The 19137-nt window shown below is 39.2% G+C and overlaps 1 protein-coding gene across 4 annotated transcripts; it reads left to right on the top strand.

Annotated features, from left to right (window-relative positions):
• The first annotated feature begins 2864 nt into the window (after nucleotides 1-2864).
• Nucleotides 2865-17507, top strand: LOC134806423 (troponin T, skeletal muscle). 4 transcript variants are annotated; one of them, XM_063779697.1, is made up of 15 exons: nucleotides 2865-2982; nucleotides 5456-5496; nucleotides 5756-5797; nucleotides 6012-6014; nucleotides 6596-6613; nucleotides 6834-6851; nucleotides 7815-7848; nucleotides 8209-8334; nucleotides 8776-8991; nucleotides 9448-9666; nucleotides 10004-10096; nucleotides 10954-11034; nucleotides 11719-11797; nucleotides 12579-12787; nucleotides 17328-17507. In XM_063779697.1, the coding sequence occupies exons 2-14, from the start codon at nucleotides 5474-5476 to the stop codon at nucleotides 12785-12787; spliced, it is 1161 nt and encodes a 386-aa protein (XP_063635767.1). In that variant the 5' UTR covers nucleotides 2865-2982; nucleotides 5456-5473; the 3' UTR covers nucleotides 17328-17507. The 4 variants fall into 4 exon arrangements, with proteins under 4 accessions (XP_063635767.1, XP_063635763.1, XP_063635765.1 ...); XM_063779693.1 differs by lacking the exons at nucleotides 5756-5797; nucleotides 6012-6014; nucleotides 6596-6613; nucleotides 6834-6851; nucleotides 11719-11797 and adding an exon at nucleotides 11313-11391 and having other exon boundaries at nucleotides 2867-2982; XM_063779695.1 differs by lacking the exons at nucleotides 5756-5797; nucleotides 6012-6014; nucleotides 6596-6613; nucleotides 6834-6851 and having other exon boundaries at nucleotides 2868-2982.
• Nucleotides 17508-19137: the final 1630 nt, after the last annotated feature.

Raw genomic sequence — 19137 nt, 5'->3', positions numbered from 1 at the left:
GGCACCCGAGATACCAGAAGGTATCGCAGGTATGCGCTGGCGTGGTGCAAATGTCAATCAACGCGAGCCAACGAACTTGCTAAACGAGGTGTTATATACTACAATGCAATGTAACTATTGTAAATAGGTATTAGGTGCGAATATATTTATAGTAAATATAGGAATTTTACGGTACAATAAGTTAGGTAGGTAGCTAGAATCGGACCGAGCTATTTAACTCTGCATGCCAGTTGTAATGACAAAGTGAAAAAACGTGGTAGTTTTCATATGGTTCTGGATTGAAAGTGCTGACGATTCTGAATAAGAAAAGAATTCCATAATAGAAAGGTTCCTCTAGTCTAGAAAATAATTCTAAAGAAGTCGCTCATGTGGACATTGCGTCGAAAACCGGGAATGGTGGGGTGGGGCCAGGTGGGGGAGATGTAGGTAATATCACATTTAAAGGCCGTAACACACTATCGCACCGCACCAAGGTCATTGTGCGACGCACCGATAAGTAAGAGCGAGAAAGAGATATCGCTTTCTCGCTCTTACTTATGGGTGCGTCTCACAATGACCTTGGTGCGGTGCGATAGTGTGTTACCACGTTAAGTAATTTGCCTATAGTCTGTCAAGCCATTTCCGTCAGTAGCAGGCGTGGCTCACTCCGCGATTTCGTCGCTTTGCTACATACAGGTAGCTAAAAGTACATCCGTTCGGCTCCAATTTTGGGGTTTGCCACAAGCCGCGCGTGGCGCTGTCGCCACCTAGCGGCCATATCTGTGCTGATCGTAACAGACGCGTTTTGTTAGAGAGTGAGTCTTCTGTACCTAGTACTATTATTTATTCTGTGTCAGTAGAAAAAAGCGGCAAATTTAAAAAAAACCGGCCAAGTGCGATTCGGACTTGCGTGCCAAGGCTTCCGTACATTAAGTCCGACTCACGCTTGACTGCACATTTCTAATAGGTTTTCCTGTCATTTATAGGTATAAAGAACTATTTTGTGCATTTATTTTTTATTTTTGACCCAGTTGTTTTCAATGGTCATTTTTTGGCTATTTTCTGAAATAACTTCTTATCTATATATTTAAAATTATAAAAAAAAATATTTGAAATTCTTTCTTTCATTTGACATATATAACACGATATAGTTTGAAAAACTTTACTTTTTATTTTTCTCATTTACCTACTCCCCCAAAAGTGGCCCTCGGAAACGGCTCTAAAGAATTTCGATGAAATTTGCTATATGGGAATATGGGGGTTTCGGGGGCGATAAATCGATCTAGCTTGGTCTTATCTTTATTTTTATATGTTTTCCGAGCAAAGCTCCCAGATGTTATTAAATTAAATACCGATGTATTCAATTTCAGAATTTAGATTTTCCAGCAGGTGCTTTTATAAACTTAAATCAAAATCTATTCAAGTAGCCGTGGCTCTAGAAATACCTAGAATTGTCAAGACTCTGCTTTGGATGAAATAGGAAAACCTTAGTACCTAAAAGGAAGCCAAAGCCACACTGAGAGAAAAATCATTAGTAAACTAAACCAGGAATTAAAAAACAGTTCTGTACTGGGGGAAAAAATGAAGTTTAGTAATAATTATAGACGTTTCACTATTTCTGTAAAGTTTATTTATTTCTACAAACAGCTCAGTAATCCTAAATCTAATTTCAACAAACAGATAATAGAAATTGCAAGAACTAATAGAAATTGCAAAAGTCAATTTGTTCCTATTAGTTGACTCTCCTTGTCCCCGGATTAAGTTTATTTTTGTAATTCTAAGTGTGTTTTTGTTATCCTTTTCTCTCAATGCACGTTGAAATGAGGAAAATGTCCTTAGGAACTAGAGAGACATCTGTTGGCGAATATACTGCCCGGCAGATGTCTGGCGGATACACAGGGCCGTCTTCTTAAACTATGCTGGGGCCCTTGGGCACATAAGAATTTGGGGCCCTTTTGGAAAGTAAAGAAAGCTAATTAAACTAAAACAAGTGCGAGTCGGACTCGCGCACGAAGGGTTCCGTACCATAATGCAAAAAAAAACAAAAAAAAAGCAAAAAAAAAAACGGTCACCCATCCAAATACTGACCACTCCCGACGTTGCTTAACTTTGGTCAAAAATCACGTTTGTTGTATGGGAGCCCCATTTAAATCTTTATTTTATTCTGTTTTTAGTATTTGTTGTTATAGCGGCAACAGAAATACATCATCTGTGAAAATTTCACTTGTCTAGCTATCACGGTTCGTGAGATACAGCCTGGTGACAGACGGACGGACGGACGGACGGACGGACGGACGGACGGACAGCGAAGTCTTAGTAATAGGGTCCCGTTTTACCCTTTGGGTACGGAACCCTAAAAAATCTACTATGATCTTTTATTTATTATGTTATGAGTAATCAAATATTCTGTTACTGTGTGTCCTTCGGGGCTCCCCGAGGAGCCCCCTGCACGGCACGGGCCCCGTGTGCCCTTATGGTAAAGACGTTACTGCGGATACAGTCAATCTTTTTGACAGAATTAGGCTCAGATATGTCTGCAGACAGATCTCAGATCAGACAGACACATTTGTGCCTGCGACGCACATCCATACAGCCATATCTGAATATCCCTTGCTAATAAACACTACCACAAGCAAGCTTGAGGGCTGTCCTGTGTCATCAGGTGCGTAACATATGACATACGATATTACACGATCGGAAGCTCCGTAAACATCGGAAGCCGCCCACAGCATCCGCGTCTTCAGTCCAGCGCATCGAAACTCCAAACTCGAAAGCATCCATCTCTATCCTTCTCACAACGACTGATAGAGACAAGCGGAAACGTTACGAGGTGGAAGAAAAAGGGTGGATCAAGAAATCGGAGCTGCCGAGCCAAAAGTGAGTGCCGAAAATAGATCGCGAGGCGACTTCGGTGCTGGGGCGCACGCCGCCAGAGCCGCGTCGGTCGCTGCGGACTCCACATTCCAACCGAGGACCGGACCACCTTACCCCCTTGCGACGTAAGTGAGTGAAGTTCCAAGAGTTTAGTGTTGTGACCAAGGACTGTATCAGCAGGCTTCAAGTTGAAGTTCAAAGTGTAGTGTAAACGGTGTAACGGAAGACGGAGCTATTTTGGGATTTGCGCGCGCGCCTTGTATAGCGCGGATTACGTTACATGATACACTTACACACACTCTTATTGACACATTTTTCGCGGAGTAAGTAGAGGCAAATTTTTGTGAATTATGAAATTCACGTTAAAATAACGTTTTTGACAAAAAGTGGCAGAAAAAAAATACTCTGCATGTACCTACGTGTTTTAAAAGTGGGTCAGTTAACAAATTTAAGTCATGAAACTCATGAAATATGAATAAAACCAAAGTAGAAAAATGTACAAATGTACAAGTACCGACGATAATCTGAGCTGTTTAATTTCTGCAGTTATGTCCGAGAAAAAAGACATGTCTATTGTCTATTATAGGTACCTGCATAATTTCAGCATACGCCTGCATCATTTTTTTTGTCCTTTAATAAATATTTTTAGGTACTTACCTCTAAACGTTTTTTCTCTATAAAAATATAAAAGTCATGAACCCGTAAATAAAAATAGCAAAATGTTAAAAGGTCAAGTAGGTACCATCTACAGCACAAAAAAATTTAAACGAACGAAACCGGAAACGATACTTCGACGATATTCATCGAACATGAACTTATGCCTGTGTCAAAATTAATACGTAAAGTATCGTGACATAATTTTATACTAAACTATTTAACCTCAATTTGAGCTCTACAATGTAGAGGTAAACGATCTTACACTATAACAAAAAATAATAATGAGAGATGAATAACATAACACATATCAATAGGCAAAATATATAATCCACATTTCTGAATACTTTTCCCACTGAAACTGCTGAAGGCAAGCAGTAGGTCGAAGCCGCTCATATTTAAAAATATCCTCCCACTTACAAAACATCTGACAGTCGAGTGCGATGCTCCAAATTTTTCTCGACAATTCCTTCACTTCCAATCCCTTGATGAGATATATAGAAAAGCAAGTTGAATGGGATACAATTTAATTGAGCGAGGATTGATAAACTTTAATATAGTAGCCTCAAGTATAATTCTTGACCTTTGAGTAAATAAATACGACCAGTGATCATCGTTCATACTGAAATTTTAACTAAAGGAGGAAAGGTAAATGATGATTAAAATGAGGACGTTTATGAAGACTACAATAAATAAATTGAAGATATTCATTATGAACTTAAAGATCAAATGGCGGAAATCTGAAACTAGGAAGAACTAGTATTACTTCGTCAAATCATCGTTGTTGATAATAAAGATATCTTCTTCGTTGCTTATAATAAGGACGCGCGGACGTATAGAAACCTACTTATGATAAAGATACCTACTGTAAAAAGAAAAAGGAATTAATCTGGGGAATGACCCCAATAATTATAAATTTTATTACGCCTATCGAAGACAATAAGGCAGTTAAGAATTCCAACAGATTAAACTGAATTCAAGGTCCGTCGAAATCCGAATCCTAGGCAACGGCACCGTTTAATTTTACACTTTCGTTGAACGCCTGCCAGCTCAGTAGGTGTTCTTTACGAGATATCTCCCGAAATAACTTCTTCATAAACAATATGCAGGATTTTTAAAGTTTTCGCGCCCCGCGCCCACACGCATTCCTCGGCATTTGGCACGCGGCGGTAATTGCTAGATTTGATTGTTGATCGAAGGTGACTTGATTTGATGAAGGATTGACAATTGTTAATAAAGATCGACGTAGATTGATATAAAGCATAATTTGATTAGGTATATTGGAGTTGAGACGCAAAAGAAGTTGGAATTGATTTTGACTTTGATGACATGATTGATGACTTGCATTGCGATAATTGAAACAATAAAAACACCTGCCTGTCAGTAATAACAATATTTATGTTAAATACTTTACGTTGCAAATCTGTAAAGAACTTGAAAATAAACAAATATCTATATTGACCAGTTTCAATCGTTACTACTGATATAATATAAGTAAACAAATAAACACTTCATAGACAAAATCAGACGCATGAAATACAATCAAACATATAATAGAGGAAGATTTGAATCAAGCGTTACATATACTGATAAAGCTGATATGACGGTGACGGGATATAGAGTTCTAAATGTACGACTTATGGCATAAAGAAGGCAAATTCCAAATAGTGATATAAAGGCAGGACATTAGAAAAAAATACAAGTTTCCAGCCCTTTAACCTTTCCAAGTCCGGCAGCTCTCTCCGAGCCTCAAATTTAATTACAGTCATTCTGCAAAAGGCCTACCGCCAATATCAAACATCGATTCTCGTTATCTGCCATTCTATATGCTCTTGCCGATTCGAACGATAGTGATGCAGATAATTAAATTTCGAGTTTTGATGTTTGCAGTAGTGTGCAGGTTCTGAAAGAGCAAGCAACAATTTAACCATCATATTTTACTTTGCAGACTACATAGCCCTCCACCATGTCTGACGAGGAAGAATACTCGTAAGTATACACATCACTACACATTCAAATAAACACACAACAACACACACTTATAGATGACTCAAGTCTGACATGTTACCCCCCCTTGTATGTCAATGTTTACTTGTCTACTCCCAATGTCTATATTTAATTTGATGTAATGAATACATCCCTTATTTGTTAACATTTTGTAGCACAACTATCCACCATGTTTCCATCTGTGTCAACACCAAGCATGTATCTGTGTCTACCCCGATGTTCACCTGTCTCTCTTCCACAGTGGCTCCGAGGAGGAGGAAGTAGAAGAAGAAGTCCCGGAGACGTAAGTTCGAAGCTTCTCTATCTTTCTTTCGTCTTATCTTTCCAACAAATAGTTCTGATTAGATTTTGGTTTTGGTTTGGACCACTTCAGCTTTTCTCGGCCTGATTGTCTTGGCGAGTCTTCATTTCAGTGTAGAATAAGGCCGGCATGGCTCTCCACCCTCACGGGACCTGTGCACGCCCTCACCTACTCCTATTTTTCTCTTTTGTTGCAGGAAGTAAGTGGCGTGCCCTTGTTGATCCGGCACTCACACTAACTTCGCTAAACTAGGCTAAGTTTCTCTAACGCTTCTAGCGCTTAAGTCTCCGCTTCTGTTGCTTTCAGACTGACCGCCGCTCACCAAGCGCTTAACTCGACTACTTTTCTAATACTCATGCAAGTCATGCACCAGGTTTCAGTTGAAAGATCAGTGTAACAAGAGAAGTAAGTAAGCTGATCTTTCGCGCACTGTGAATATCTAAACACTCATTCAGCTTCGAGGGCCTAGCCAAGATGACAATCGGTGATCGAAAATGGTAATCGAAACTTAAACAATGTGTGGAAACAGAAACATTACTTTTCTTAGTATTTGTCATCCCATACATTTTTTTCTTTTCGTTTAGTGTTTGGCGATGTATTAAGATTGTTAGGTATCTTTAGTAGGCCCTTAGGTTTTTTGTGATCGTTTGCACTAACACGGTAAACTTTATTCTATCTTGTCTTTTATGTCGTATATATGTTAAATGTTATCTGATTATCTGCGGAATATATTTTAATCTGTGTACTTTTTTCTTTTTCCTCGCTGTCGCCCCGGTGCAGGCCCGCTCCCAGGCAAGAGTAAGTAGTTCCAACAGTTATCATATTAAAGTCGCTTCGCTTGTAGCCGTGAAGATTGGAATGAATTGGCAAACTTTAATCTCTACTAAAGCTTAGATAGGAAAATTATACAAAATTGTACGAACGGCTACAGTTGCAGCAGTGTGGCGCTAACCCCTCACCGCTTTTACAGTTTGGTTTTGTCGATGAGTAGCGGCTGATCGTTGTTTTCTTTTTCTAGGAGTAGACCGTCGATCGCGTAAGTCGCACCTCTCTGGTGTCACTAACATGTAACTACTTATTAACATTAAAGGCGCGGGTGTGATCTGTAGAATCCCCAAAATCCAATAATACCGTGGCCAGATGACCGGGCGGCGTAAACCGCCGTCACCGTAGCGTGTCTATTTTCGACCGCCGGTAGCCGATCTATTTTCGAAATTGTGCTGGCGTCGCCCGCGCCGCAACTCGGTCAGTGGATACTGCATGGCGCAGCATGCCCGGCCGGCATCAAGCATGATACCTAGCTTGTACATATTAACGTGTGATCTAATGTCTACACCCCATGGTAATTGTATATGTCATTAATAGCACTCAAACACAAACTACAGATTAAGAAAACAGTCAATTAAACACACACTAAATTCTAAAACCAATTGTAAAGTGCTAATGCTATAGGAGAACTAAAAACTTAACAATAGAGCCGATTTTTATTTTTTATAGCCTTTTTTTCGTCAGAATTCGATAAATTTGACGGATTTTTAGTTCCCTATCCTATAAAATGTATATAAGCGCAATTTTACTGTATGTTTTACAATATCTTTCTCTGAAAATCTAAAATCTCGCTCTCTAGATCTTCCGCGGAAAATGGTAAATTATAAACATTTTTTTGTGGCAAAATTGGGTTTTTTGTATTTATTCCGCTCTGAATAAGGAGCTCTTTAGATTTACCAAATCTTATCAAAATCTGACGATAGGTATAGGTAAATAAAATTACAACAAAATAAAAATCGGCTCAATATACATGTACAGAATTCGCTTTTATAATGGAGTCTAATGATAGATGACAATAAAACTCTAACGAAGGAAGAGTCGCCGTAACACCTGTTGGTTGGAGTTGGAGATGTCCGTCCGCACTCACTAATACCGTTATAAGAACGGTATTCATAACATTAACATTCTACAGCTGTTGTTTCGTTGATTGACAAGTTTTTTGTGTTTACAGTGGCGAGGGAGGTGGAGATGTCGAATTCATCAAGGTAAGTTTTAATACCACCATTTATCTACGATATAAAAATTTCCGGTACCACAGTTTCAAAATTATTCATTCCTACAAAATTATCTACTTGTTGTAATGGAATTAGCAGTATAATACAGGAAATCTAGACTGAGATCCAAGCTTTTAAATTCATCAGAATGTTAGAATATCCACTATCTGTATTTCTATCCCATATCCATTATATCCTATATAAAACTAAGATTATGATTTGTTGTGATTTTGATTCCATTCTGGTCATTGAAGTTGAAGTAAGTAGGTAAGTGAAACAAATAATAATAGATGAATTCTAAATTAGGTGCTGATTGTAGGAAAGATTAAACTGATTGTGATATGTTCACAGCGTCAAGACCAGAAGCGGTCAGACTTGGACGATCAGCTGAAGGACTACATCAACGAATGGCGCAAACAGAGGGCCAAGGAGGAGGACGAGCTCAAGCGCCTCAAGGAGAAGCAGGCCAAGCGCAAGGTGAGCACCTGACGTCACCGTCCCTCCATCTATAACTACATCATCAATTCACTAACCCGTTATTAATATTCAAAGTATCATTCTCCCAATCAATTTCAATAAATAGCGAAAAACCCTCATCTACATCTACCTACATGTAACCGGATCTTGTGATTGGTCACAAAACTTTATCTTAATATTTTACATATCATTTACCTGTCGAGCCAGGAAAAAATCACAAGGCGAAAATATGACAGATATGACGATGAAGTAAATTTTTAGAGCGCAAATGATACAAACAATTTCAAATCTATTTCCATTGAATCTAAGGCAAACAATGACGCAAACATAAGTACAAGTCAATAAAGAGAGAAAAAAAAGCGATTTTTGCCAACATCACAAAAATAATCATACGAGTATATCAAAAGCATTGTTCTAATTAATGTAATCATAATTTGTCAGGTGTCCCGCGCTGAAGAAGAAAAGCGCCTCGCCCAGAAGAAGAAGGAGGACGAGGAGAGGCGCGTGCGCGAGCTGGAGGAGAAGAAACAGCGCGACATCGAGGAGAAGAGGCAGCGGCTCGAGGAGGCCGAGAAGAAGCGCCAGGCCATGCTGCAGGCCATGAAGGACTCCAACAAGACCGGACCCAACTTCACCATCCAGAAGAAGAGCGATAACGTGAGCATGAACTTATAAATTAGGGGCAATTTTGTGTTGGTGACGAAAGAGCTCATTGTTGTTCAAGTTAATTAAGTAGTGGTCTCGTGGTGCTTCCACAATGTTGCTTGCAAAGTCGCTGCAGCACTAGCTTACATGGATTCTAATATTTTTGCGATAAAAATATTCAAGCTAGCGCCGCGCTCGTGCCTAGCTCAAAAATAAGTAATAATATATCCAAGTTTAGTCGAGGACGTTGGAATTAAAATATTAATTCTCATCGAAGGTGTTGCAAACAGCGAGGCATTTAAAAATGTTGATTTCGTCAGATAAATAAAATACAGGTATATTAATATTATCAAAAGAAAATCGACTAGATGTATTAAACTTAGCCGTTCAGAATACTTTCCGTTAGTCGAACGTAGAAATTTTCAAAGTGTGGTAACAAGATTTGATAACGGAACGTCAATTTTCCAGTTCGGCCTTTCCAACGCTCAACTCGAGCGCAACAAGACCAAGGAGCAGCTCGAGGAGGAGAAGAGGATCTCCCTGTCCATCCGCATCAAGCCGCTGAGCATCGACAACCTGTCCACGGAGAAGCTGCGCGTCAAGGCCCAGGAGCTGTGGGACTGCATCGTCAAGCTCGAGACCGAGAAGTACGATCTCGAGGAGAGACAGAAGAGGCAGGACTACGACGTGAGTCATATTTTTATACAATACCTACATTTTTAAAATACTTTTACAACCATACATTTCTAAAAATGCTTTCATGACAGAGCTCTACATTTGAAGAATATTATGTAACTTAAGTTAGCCAGAGTCTATTGAATGCTGAGCGTTTTGATAAATCTATTATTAATTTGTAAGTCTCATGTACTTATCCAAAAATGTGCTGTAAAAATGTTTAGGAATTAGTTTTGTTAAGTAATGCAAGTCTCGCTAGCCTATCCTACGTGACCTAGCTACGTCCCTAAGACAGATGAATGTGCTTGCACAATGAACCATTGATTAATAAATTGTTATTTGTCATCAGTTAAAAGAGCTCAAAGAAAGACAAAAGCAGCAGCTCAGACACAAGGCCTTAAAGAAGGGTCTCGACCCCGAAGCCCTCACAGGCAAGCACCCCGTAAGTATCTTTTAAACAATTTTGTGTCTGTAATTTTAAGTAAGTACCTATAATGTTTCCGAATTTTCCTACAATTTGTACGAGTAGGTAAAGGTATACGAGTATGAACGTCGATCTATCAACACTATTTTTTTAAGTGAAAACTTCTTTAGCTTAGCGGCGCTGTGCACTTTTTGTGATGGGGATTTTTTTTAAACTCGTAACAGGTGTCACGTGACCGTAAGACGTAAGACGGACACGTGACCTAGTCGAAAAACTGTTACAATGAGTTTTTCTTTATTGATTTAAATGCCATCTAGTGAGTTTCCCTCTAACTGGTACTAATATAACTTGAGTACTAATAGTGATGTGCTTAGGGGTTTCAAGTAATGCGATGAAATAACGCTAGATGGCGTTAACCTCAACTATAGATAGTGCGTCATTGAGTTTTCACTTCTGCCGGCACTACCGGAGTGCAACCCGTTTTTTTTTCACTTAACTTATTGTCTACAAACAAGAAGATCCGACTGACTTCAATAATTCTATAAACTGAACTCATATTATTCATAATTGATAATAATGTGCTAGTGTGATGGGAACTTTTGGGCCGGAGGCGATTTGAGACGGTCGTTTAAAATTACTTTATTATAATAATTAACATAAGGGAAAATGACGAAGCCCTGTTGCGGATAGCTTTATTGTTTGTGTGTAACGACGACGCCTGTTGCTGATTTATGGTTATACACAATTACACACCTGATGAAACCTACGTTGCGGATTTGAATTTGTCAACCTTGCAAATTACCTAATTCTAATGTTGTCAGTAATAAATGATTTTTGTTTTGTATGTAAATTTATTTATTCATTTTTATTTGCAGCCCAAGATCCAGGTCGCGTCGAAATACGAGCGGCGCGTGGACACACGGTCATACGACGACAAAAAGAAACTCTTCGAGGGTGTAAGTACACATAGAAAACCAACCCTAATTGATATTACGTACTACCGATATCATACAAATAGGCTGGTCTCATACACACATTAAGACCAATAGACTAATTTAAATTCGTTAATATAACCCAGTAAGGCTATTTTATTTAGTTATTAATTCAGTTAAAAAAAACCTACGAGTACATGTCACATGTAACAATACAATATACTTGACATGCCGAACTGTGAATTTTACTTTCAACCTTCAATCAATCAACACCTGTCATTGACCTTGTATTTTAAATACAGGGCTACGATAATTTTATGGCAGAGATGATGGATAAGATGTGGAACGACAGGATGGAACAGTTTATGAATCGGACTAGAAGTAAGGGACCCAGAATGGTACCTTGTGTGATTCTACGTATCCCATTCGATTTCCCCAGCATGTCGTCCGTCACGGCATGCCTTGAACACGTCATACATGTCAAATCCTAAAGAACTTTGTAATGTGAATGTCTTCTGAATCACTGCAAAGTTGTTTCAAGTCTGAATAATTAAAGCTAACAATTTCCAACGCTTTAGTTAAAACCAAAATTTCTAAAGACTTGAAGCAAACATAGTTTGAAGACCTCACGGGTCGTGTTACACCTGGACCTGGACCTCGCACCCTGTTGCCACCTGTCATGTATTTACCCCCTGTGTTATGACCTAGGACCTAGAGAAACTGAACAAGGACTTCCTGGAGAAGGTGTGGTCTGAGAGGGCCGAGCAGTTCGGAGGCAGGCAAAAGGGTGAGTACTCACTCAGTACGCAGCCCTCTGTGGTGTGGTGACTGCTGTCACAGCGAAAAGCTTTCAGCGATAGACTTTTACGACGCTTCGAGAACTGTCCGCCTTCATCTTTTTCTGCTTGTAATTTTTGTTGGGTTTCTTGTTTAACACTAGTGAACCTGCATTTAAAACTGCTAACATTATTTTAGTTTAAGTAAATATTATTATACTTATTTTTTTTCATATGGTCATACCTATATGATTTCAAATTCAATATTATTTTTTATTCTGCTTTAAAGAAATATTATATGCTTTTAACTTTCACAACTCGTACCTTGCCTACTTCATATAGGATTTTTGCGCTTCTACTCGTAGTCGTTACATAATCAGAATCTAAAGCTTCCTATAAACATGCCTAGTTAAAAATTGGGTAATATCTGTTAGATTATGGGATATAGTTTTACATGATTAATTCATCTCATAATAATGTCAATTTTATCTCATCGTTGAATCGAACTGGTCATAAATGTTCAGTGGGGTTTTAATACTAGAAAAATAAGCTAGAAAAATACCAAATATATTTATTGATTAGCTCGTCAAATCTAAGTAGCTTGCAAGAATTTCAGAGTTTAGAGTCCGCCCGGGGTGGTTCTTCAAAGTTCGTCTTAAATAATCTCTATGATCTCAATCTCGTTCGCTTGCAGTTAAAATGCGGAAATGGAGATAGATTGATTCCGATGAACGTGGTAGGCTTCCAGAACGTATCTTGTACTGTTCCTAATATAAATATTTCCACTAATAGCGAGACTGCCCAAATGGTTCGGCGAGCGACCAGGCAAGAAGAAGGGCGACACCGACACCCCCGAGGGCGAGGAGGACATCAAGGCCGAGCCCGAGGAGGAGGACGAGCCCGCGTATGAGCCCGAGGAGGAGGCCGTCGAGGAGGAGGAGGAAGAAGAAGAAGAAGAGGAAGAGGAGGAGGAAGAGGAAGAAGAAGAGGAAGAGGAATAAGTGAGTAGTGTCTGTAGTAATTTGTAATGTATAGTAGGTAAGTATTAGCCTGTGTTAAAGTTATTTATTATTTATATGAGCCTAGAGTATCCCACTGCTGGGCAAAGGCCTCCCTCCTCCCTTTCCACGTATCCCGGTCTTGACCCGTCTCCCACCAGTTCCTGTCAAAGGCGTCGAGGTCATCTCGCCAACGCCTTCGAGGTTTGCCGCGACCCCGGGTTTCATGTGGGACCCAATTGGTTGCTGTTTTAGCCCACAAGTCATCGATACGGCAAACGTGTCCCGCCCAGTCCCACTTCAGCTTGGCGGCTGTTTCAGCCACATCAGCTATTTGGGTTTTGGAGCGTAGTATAGTTAAAAAAAAGCGTGTTAAAGTTAGCCATCGTAAAATGGAAATAATTTTCTGCATAGGCAATTCTTTTGTGTCTTACTTAAGATGACCCATAAGCCCATAACGTACCCAGGTACCGTAGGTACATACCAAAGGTTTTTGAGAGACTTAAAAATTTTAATTTCGTTTCAGAATTTACTTTTTTGGATTTTCTTTGTCGATCGCAAGTTTTGTCCAGGTAGGTAATTTAAAAAATCATACATATATTGGAGTTTACAAATCGTCACATTTTACGAGTAGGTTGTTGTTGTATGGAGACCCGTGCATTAATTTCTCAGTCGATGAAATTTTGCTCGGTTATTGTATAGTATGAGCCGAAACTAGCATAATAAATATCCAAAAAAAAACACTCCTAAGTTAGGTATTTTTACGTAAAAATACAAATTTGTTTATATATTGAACCGAGTAATTCCTCAGTCCAAAATTATTTTACCAAATAAGTTATTTGTATCAGTATGTGATGTGATACTAGAAAAAAATCTAAAACTTTTGTCAAACATGAGAATATTTTTTGAAGTGAAAACTTCTTTAGCGGCGCTGAGCACTTTTTGAGGTGGGGAAAAAATGATAAACTCGATTCAGCGTAACGCGTAACGCGTAACCTAACGCTGACGTCATGTGTCAGCACGGACAATGTTATTCACCAAAGAACTTTAGTCATAACGTATCATAATCAGGTCAATTATTTAAAACTGGATTTTTATATTAAGCAATAAAGCTCATGCAATGTTCTAATCTTGTACGGGCTGAAATACGAGGATCTCACAGTTACATTCTAACTTTATATCACTCAAATATAATTCAATAAAGTTACATCTTGATGAAATCGCTAATAAAAGTGAACTCTAGTACTGGTGAATAAAACTCAAAATATCATGACCAATAGTAGATTGTACAACAAGGGCATAAAGTGACCTATTTTTACCCGAGGCAATTTTTAATAGTAGAGCATAAAGTAAAATCACCTATTACGACCCTTATTGACTTAGCAATAAAGTCCAAATTCTGCCATACAAACTGCCAGCCCTGCCGGCGCGCCCCCGCCGGCGCTCTCCCGATCGGCGTGCCCCGCGCCTCCGACCGGCCCAAGAACAATTTTCTTTAGTCTTGAATAAATACGTTTTTTTTTTTTTTTATTAGCCTGGTTAAGTGTCCCACTGCTGGGCAAAGGCCTCCCCTCGCTTCCTCCACTCAACCCTGTCTTTTATAGTTTCCCGCCAATCCGGATAAAATGCGTCCAAGTCATCCCGCCATCTCCTTTTCGGTCTGCCTGCACTCCGGCCAGCACCATCTATGGTGTTCCGTGGGTCCCACTCCGTAACCATTTTGGCCCACCTTTCAGGGTGCATGCGGCAGACATGTCCAGCCCAGCCCCACTTAAGCTTAGCGGTCTTAACACCTACATCTACAACTCGAGTTCTGGAGCGCACTTCCGTGTTTCTGATTCTATCAGTCCTGCGCTCCATCGCTCGCTGGCAAACCTTAAGTTTGGACTTTAAAGCCTCAGTCAATGACCATGTCTGAGCACCATAGGTTAGGATAGGCAGGATACACATGTCGATGAGTTTGCGCTTGAGACACAGGGGAAGGTCACCCTTCAGTAGCGCCTTCATGGACCAGAAGCTCTTCCAGGCGTTGTCAATACGTCTATTGACCTCTATGGTTTGCCTGTTTTCGAAGGAGGCTATTTGGCCCAAGTAAATGTACTCATCAACATACTGTATATCCTGCCCATCTACCGTGACCCTGTGTTTTGCTCCATTTGTCATCAACTGAGTTTTCGCTCTGTTCATTGCGAGTCCAACCTCAAGGCTCGCTGTGCTAAGATCTTGTAGCATGTGTTGCAGTGAATAAATACGTTAAAATAACCTAAAATATTTGATTTTTTGTATATTTTCCTCGCAATCTAAGTGAAAAGCAGAGTGTACAACAAGGGCATAAATGTCCATTTTTACCCTCGTCTAATACTATTTTGGTCTTCGCTTCGCTCAGACCAAAAAATTGCCTCGGGTAAAAATGGGTCACTTTATGCCCTTGTTGTACAATCTACTATAGATGCGAGGTCTGCAAGGTAACTTTACAATTTCTATTCGAATTTTAAACAATTAACGCTACAAATTTAAGCTCACTGGCCAGCAATTTCGGAACTAAAGTTTTTCAATAGAAAGTAGGATGGGTCAATTATACATAGTGCTGCAGACATTTTGGACTAGTCATTGAGTTTTCACTTCTGTCGGCACTCCCGGAGTGCAACCCGTTGTTTTTTTATGATAATTCCTTTTTTCGACGCTCATTTTCATCGGAAAATTGCTCTGTAATTTTTTTCTTCTTATATTATCTTAAAATATTATTTGGCGTAGTGGGTAAGAAAATCCAAAAAAAATGCGTACTCAAATGTATGTATTATAGATCTATTAAAAACTGAGAGTGGAACATTTCTCAGCCTGATTTCTTTTTAAATAATCACTTAAATCCAAAATATCCAAAAGAAATATCATCCAGAACACCGAAATTTTGGAAGCGAAGATAAATCCATCCCGCGGTTACGCAATAATGTACCGTCTTGCTTTAGCAGTTAAGTGCAGATTAGCGTCCTTATGCTACTAGTACGACCCGACCGCGTGACCCGCAGCCCGCATTTAAGAAGGGAGTCGTCGTTGTCACTGGTGTGCGATTATTTACACTACATTAACAAAACTGTACCGATATTCGGAACCTAATAATAATATTGAGAGTGGCAACACTGTAGTTGGTCGTATTGTCCTCTTCTAGCATATACGTCCCTCTCTCGTCCCACACTCCCACCAAATCAGGCAGTTGCTTTTGACACTGACAGTTTAAGCTTCGTAACAGTAAACTATGCTGAAAACAGTTAACATGTGTACCGTGGTTGGTAACGAATACACTCTGAAATTAAAATAAAAAAGTCTGAGTACGTCACTTACGACCCCCTGCTAAACAAGATTCACTAAATTATCAAAAATGTCATGGTCGTAAAGGACATTCATAGTGTTTTTGACCAATTTTAAAAAACATTAACTTCTTTCATATTAAATTTATAGCTATTGATCGCTAATTTAGGTTAGAAAGACTAACATTTTGAGTACTTTTCTCATACACATCAAAAATATAGCTCGATAAACAACAAAAATATATCAACATTAAACAAAAAAATCGCAGTTTTCTCGCGTCTCCTGAAAAGCAGCATTTTGTCCTTTACGCAAATTGAATCCCAGGTATCGATATGTATAATTTTGAGACAATGACTTGGAAATTTGCTTTGGCCAACTGTCCGTGTCAAAAGCAACTGCCTGATTCGGAAAGGACAATACGACCAACTACAGTGTTGCCACTCTCAATATTATAATTAGGTTCCGAATATGGTAAGTTATTTAATTACTTACCGTTTTATTTTTGTGTGAAACGCTGTCATTTAGTGATTTAGGCCGGCCGGTACCGGTCCCGCACCCCACTTGTACACCCCGCTCCCTACACACTGCTCCCGATATGTTTAGTTTTTAATACGCTCGTTATTTATTTGGATGTTTTTATAGTTGAATGGAAAGAAAACTGTGAACTTAATTCAATAAATAAAATGGATAGAGAAATTTTCCAAAGCGAGTAAAAAGGCAATTTCTGAAAATAGTATAGTTACATGGTAATTTTTTTAGATTTTCATTTTGTAGGTATAAAACGGCAATAAAATGGCATTCCAATGAAAAAATTAGACTGGGCAATTTTCCGGTCCAAGACACGCCAAAAAAACATATTTTATTAATATTGGTATTTCTGCTGGGATATTTTTTTTTTATATTTCATATATTGTTGCAATACGTTACATGAATATGTCCGGTGAAGAAAGTTTGAACGGAGCATTTTTCCGTAAAAAGATATTAACGATTTAAGACTTTAGGTATTTACTTTAATTCTATTATTATTATTTTGGATATTTATACAATACTTTTATGTATTGATACTTTATCATACTGTAAAGCTTTTTCTGGCTGAGGAATTAGTGCAGGGTCCACTACCTTTATTTCCTACACTATTTGGTTAATTTTTATGTGCGTGACGTACCGGAAATGTACGGTCTATACAAAAAATGTCTAGAATGTGCATTATTAGTAAAAATATTATAATTTGTTTCAGATTAATCGCCGGGCAGAAACCAACGGATAAAGTCGCTTGGCATGTAACGCCATTAATTTATTATAAATTATTTTTATTATTTATACCTACTGTTGCACTCTCACGGAACGAGTACATTTTATACATTTACACAGCGTCGTAACAGCTCTGACGTCACAATAAACTAATTTATTCATAAGGCGAGAGAGTTCTTTATTTACAACCTCCGACAACTAGGTACCTACCTACCTAGTATATAAGATACACCGAAGCGAATCGAATTGCAGGGCAAATCGCCCTGACTAAAAAATCTGTCGATATTTGAAATATTGCTTATGAATTTTATGATGCGGTGTCGCAGGCTAAGAGGAGAGATTTGATGTTCTATTTTAGTGCATCCGTATCACTGTAATATTTTAAATATCATTGGATTTTTTAGTCTGAGCCGATTCGCCCTGTGATCCAATTCGCCTTCGTCAACCCTACATAGTGGGGCGACTATACTCGTACATATACTTGTGTAAAAAATATATAAATTATTTTGGTGTTTTCTTGTTTAATCCCCTGGCTGCATCACTCACATACAAGTGTAAAAATATGGGTGCATACAACTTACTCAAAATTAATTCTTAATTAGTCGTCACTAGCCGTACAGCTTGGTGAGGACGTGCTGAAGCAGGTCAACAAATTCCGTTATCTGGGGAGCACTATAACATCGAAGTGTGACCTTGACGCTGAGATCAACAGCAGGATCGGCGCTGCAGCTGCAGCGTTTGGGAAACTGTGTTCCAAGGTCTTCTGCTCGCATGACCTAAAACTGGCCACCAAAATTTCTGTGTACATGGCGATTGTGATGCCAAACCTTTTATACTCTTCCGAGACGTGGTGCGTGTACCGTCATCACATTGATACCTTAGACCGGTTCCACTTCAAATGCTTGCGTAAGATCATGAACATCAAATGGTCTGACCGAGTGCAAAATACCGAAGTTCTGCGACGAGCCAAGGTCGGTGGAATAGAGGCTTACCTAATGCGTCGACAGCTTCGGTGGTGCGGTCACGTATCGCGTATGGCGGAGGAGAGAGTGGCGAAGCGCATCTTTTTTTATGAACTAGAGGAAGGTAAGCGGAAACTTGGCGGACAACTCCTCCGATACAAAGATGTTCAGAAACGACACATGAAAAGATGCGACATCGAGCCCTCTCAGTGGGAAGGTTTGGCAGCACAACGTCCTGAGTGGCGCAGGCTGGTCCATGACAAAGTGCACGGTTTCGAGGAGCAACGTAAAGTTGACCTCGACGCTAAACGCGATGAGCTGAAAGCGCGCCAGCCTGCTTCCATTCACTACCACTATGTGGCTGGTGTTCTCACGTGCCCTCAATGTGCGCGGAGGTTCACCTCCAAGATCGGCTATGTCAGCTATATTGGGCGCACGAGCGCCGAGCTAACTAGGAGTCGAAGTGGTCGCCATGGTCGATGTCGACTAATTGATGATCCTTCGATCATCAATTAGTCGACATGAAAGCTACCTGTGGATCATAATTTTGAGTAGGTAAGATGTGTGAAGTGTCGCAATGGAAAGTAAATTTTATTTTTTTCGTATGAAAAAAATAGTTTCCGGTGCGCCATGAAAATAAAACAAATAATAGAAATTCATATTGAATGTGACGATCTGGAAAAGACAATTCTGAGTAAGAAGAGCCAAAAAAGTAAGTTTGTAAAAAAAATACGGGTAGAAAATTGCTCAATACGAGTGAGGTGTTATTCGTTTGTTAAACGTAATCTTATTAATAAATATAGGCATGTATGTAGTCTTATATTAGAAAATAAT

The sequence above is a fragment of the Cydia splendana genome, chromosome 3, assembly GCF_910591565.1.
Source record: "Cydia splendana chromosome 3, ilCydSple1.2, whole genome shotgun sequence".
Classification (NCBI taxonomy): domain Eukaryota; kingdom Metazoa; phylum Arthropoda; class Insecta; order Lepidoptera; family Tortricidae; genus Cydia; species Cydia splendana.
Note: the sequence above shows the minus strand (reverse complement) of the source record. Positions and strands in the feature narration are given on the sequence as shown.

Excerpts from the sequence above, each read along its gene's own strand:
- LOC134806423 (XM_063779697.1), top strand. The coding sequence starts at position 5,474 with ATGTCTGACGAGGAAGAATACTC. Across the intron at positions 9,667-10,003 it reads AGAAGAGGCAGGACTACGAC|TTAAAAGAGCTCAAAGAAAG; the intron begins GTGAGTCATATT and ends ATTTGTCATCAG. Across the intron at positions 10,097-10,953 it reads CCCTCACAGGCAAGCACCCC|CCCAAGATCCAGGTCGCGTC; the intron begins GTAAGTATCTTT and ends TTTTATTTGCAG.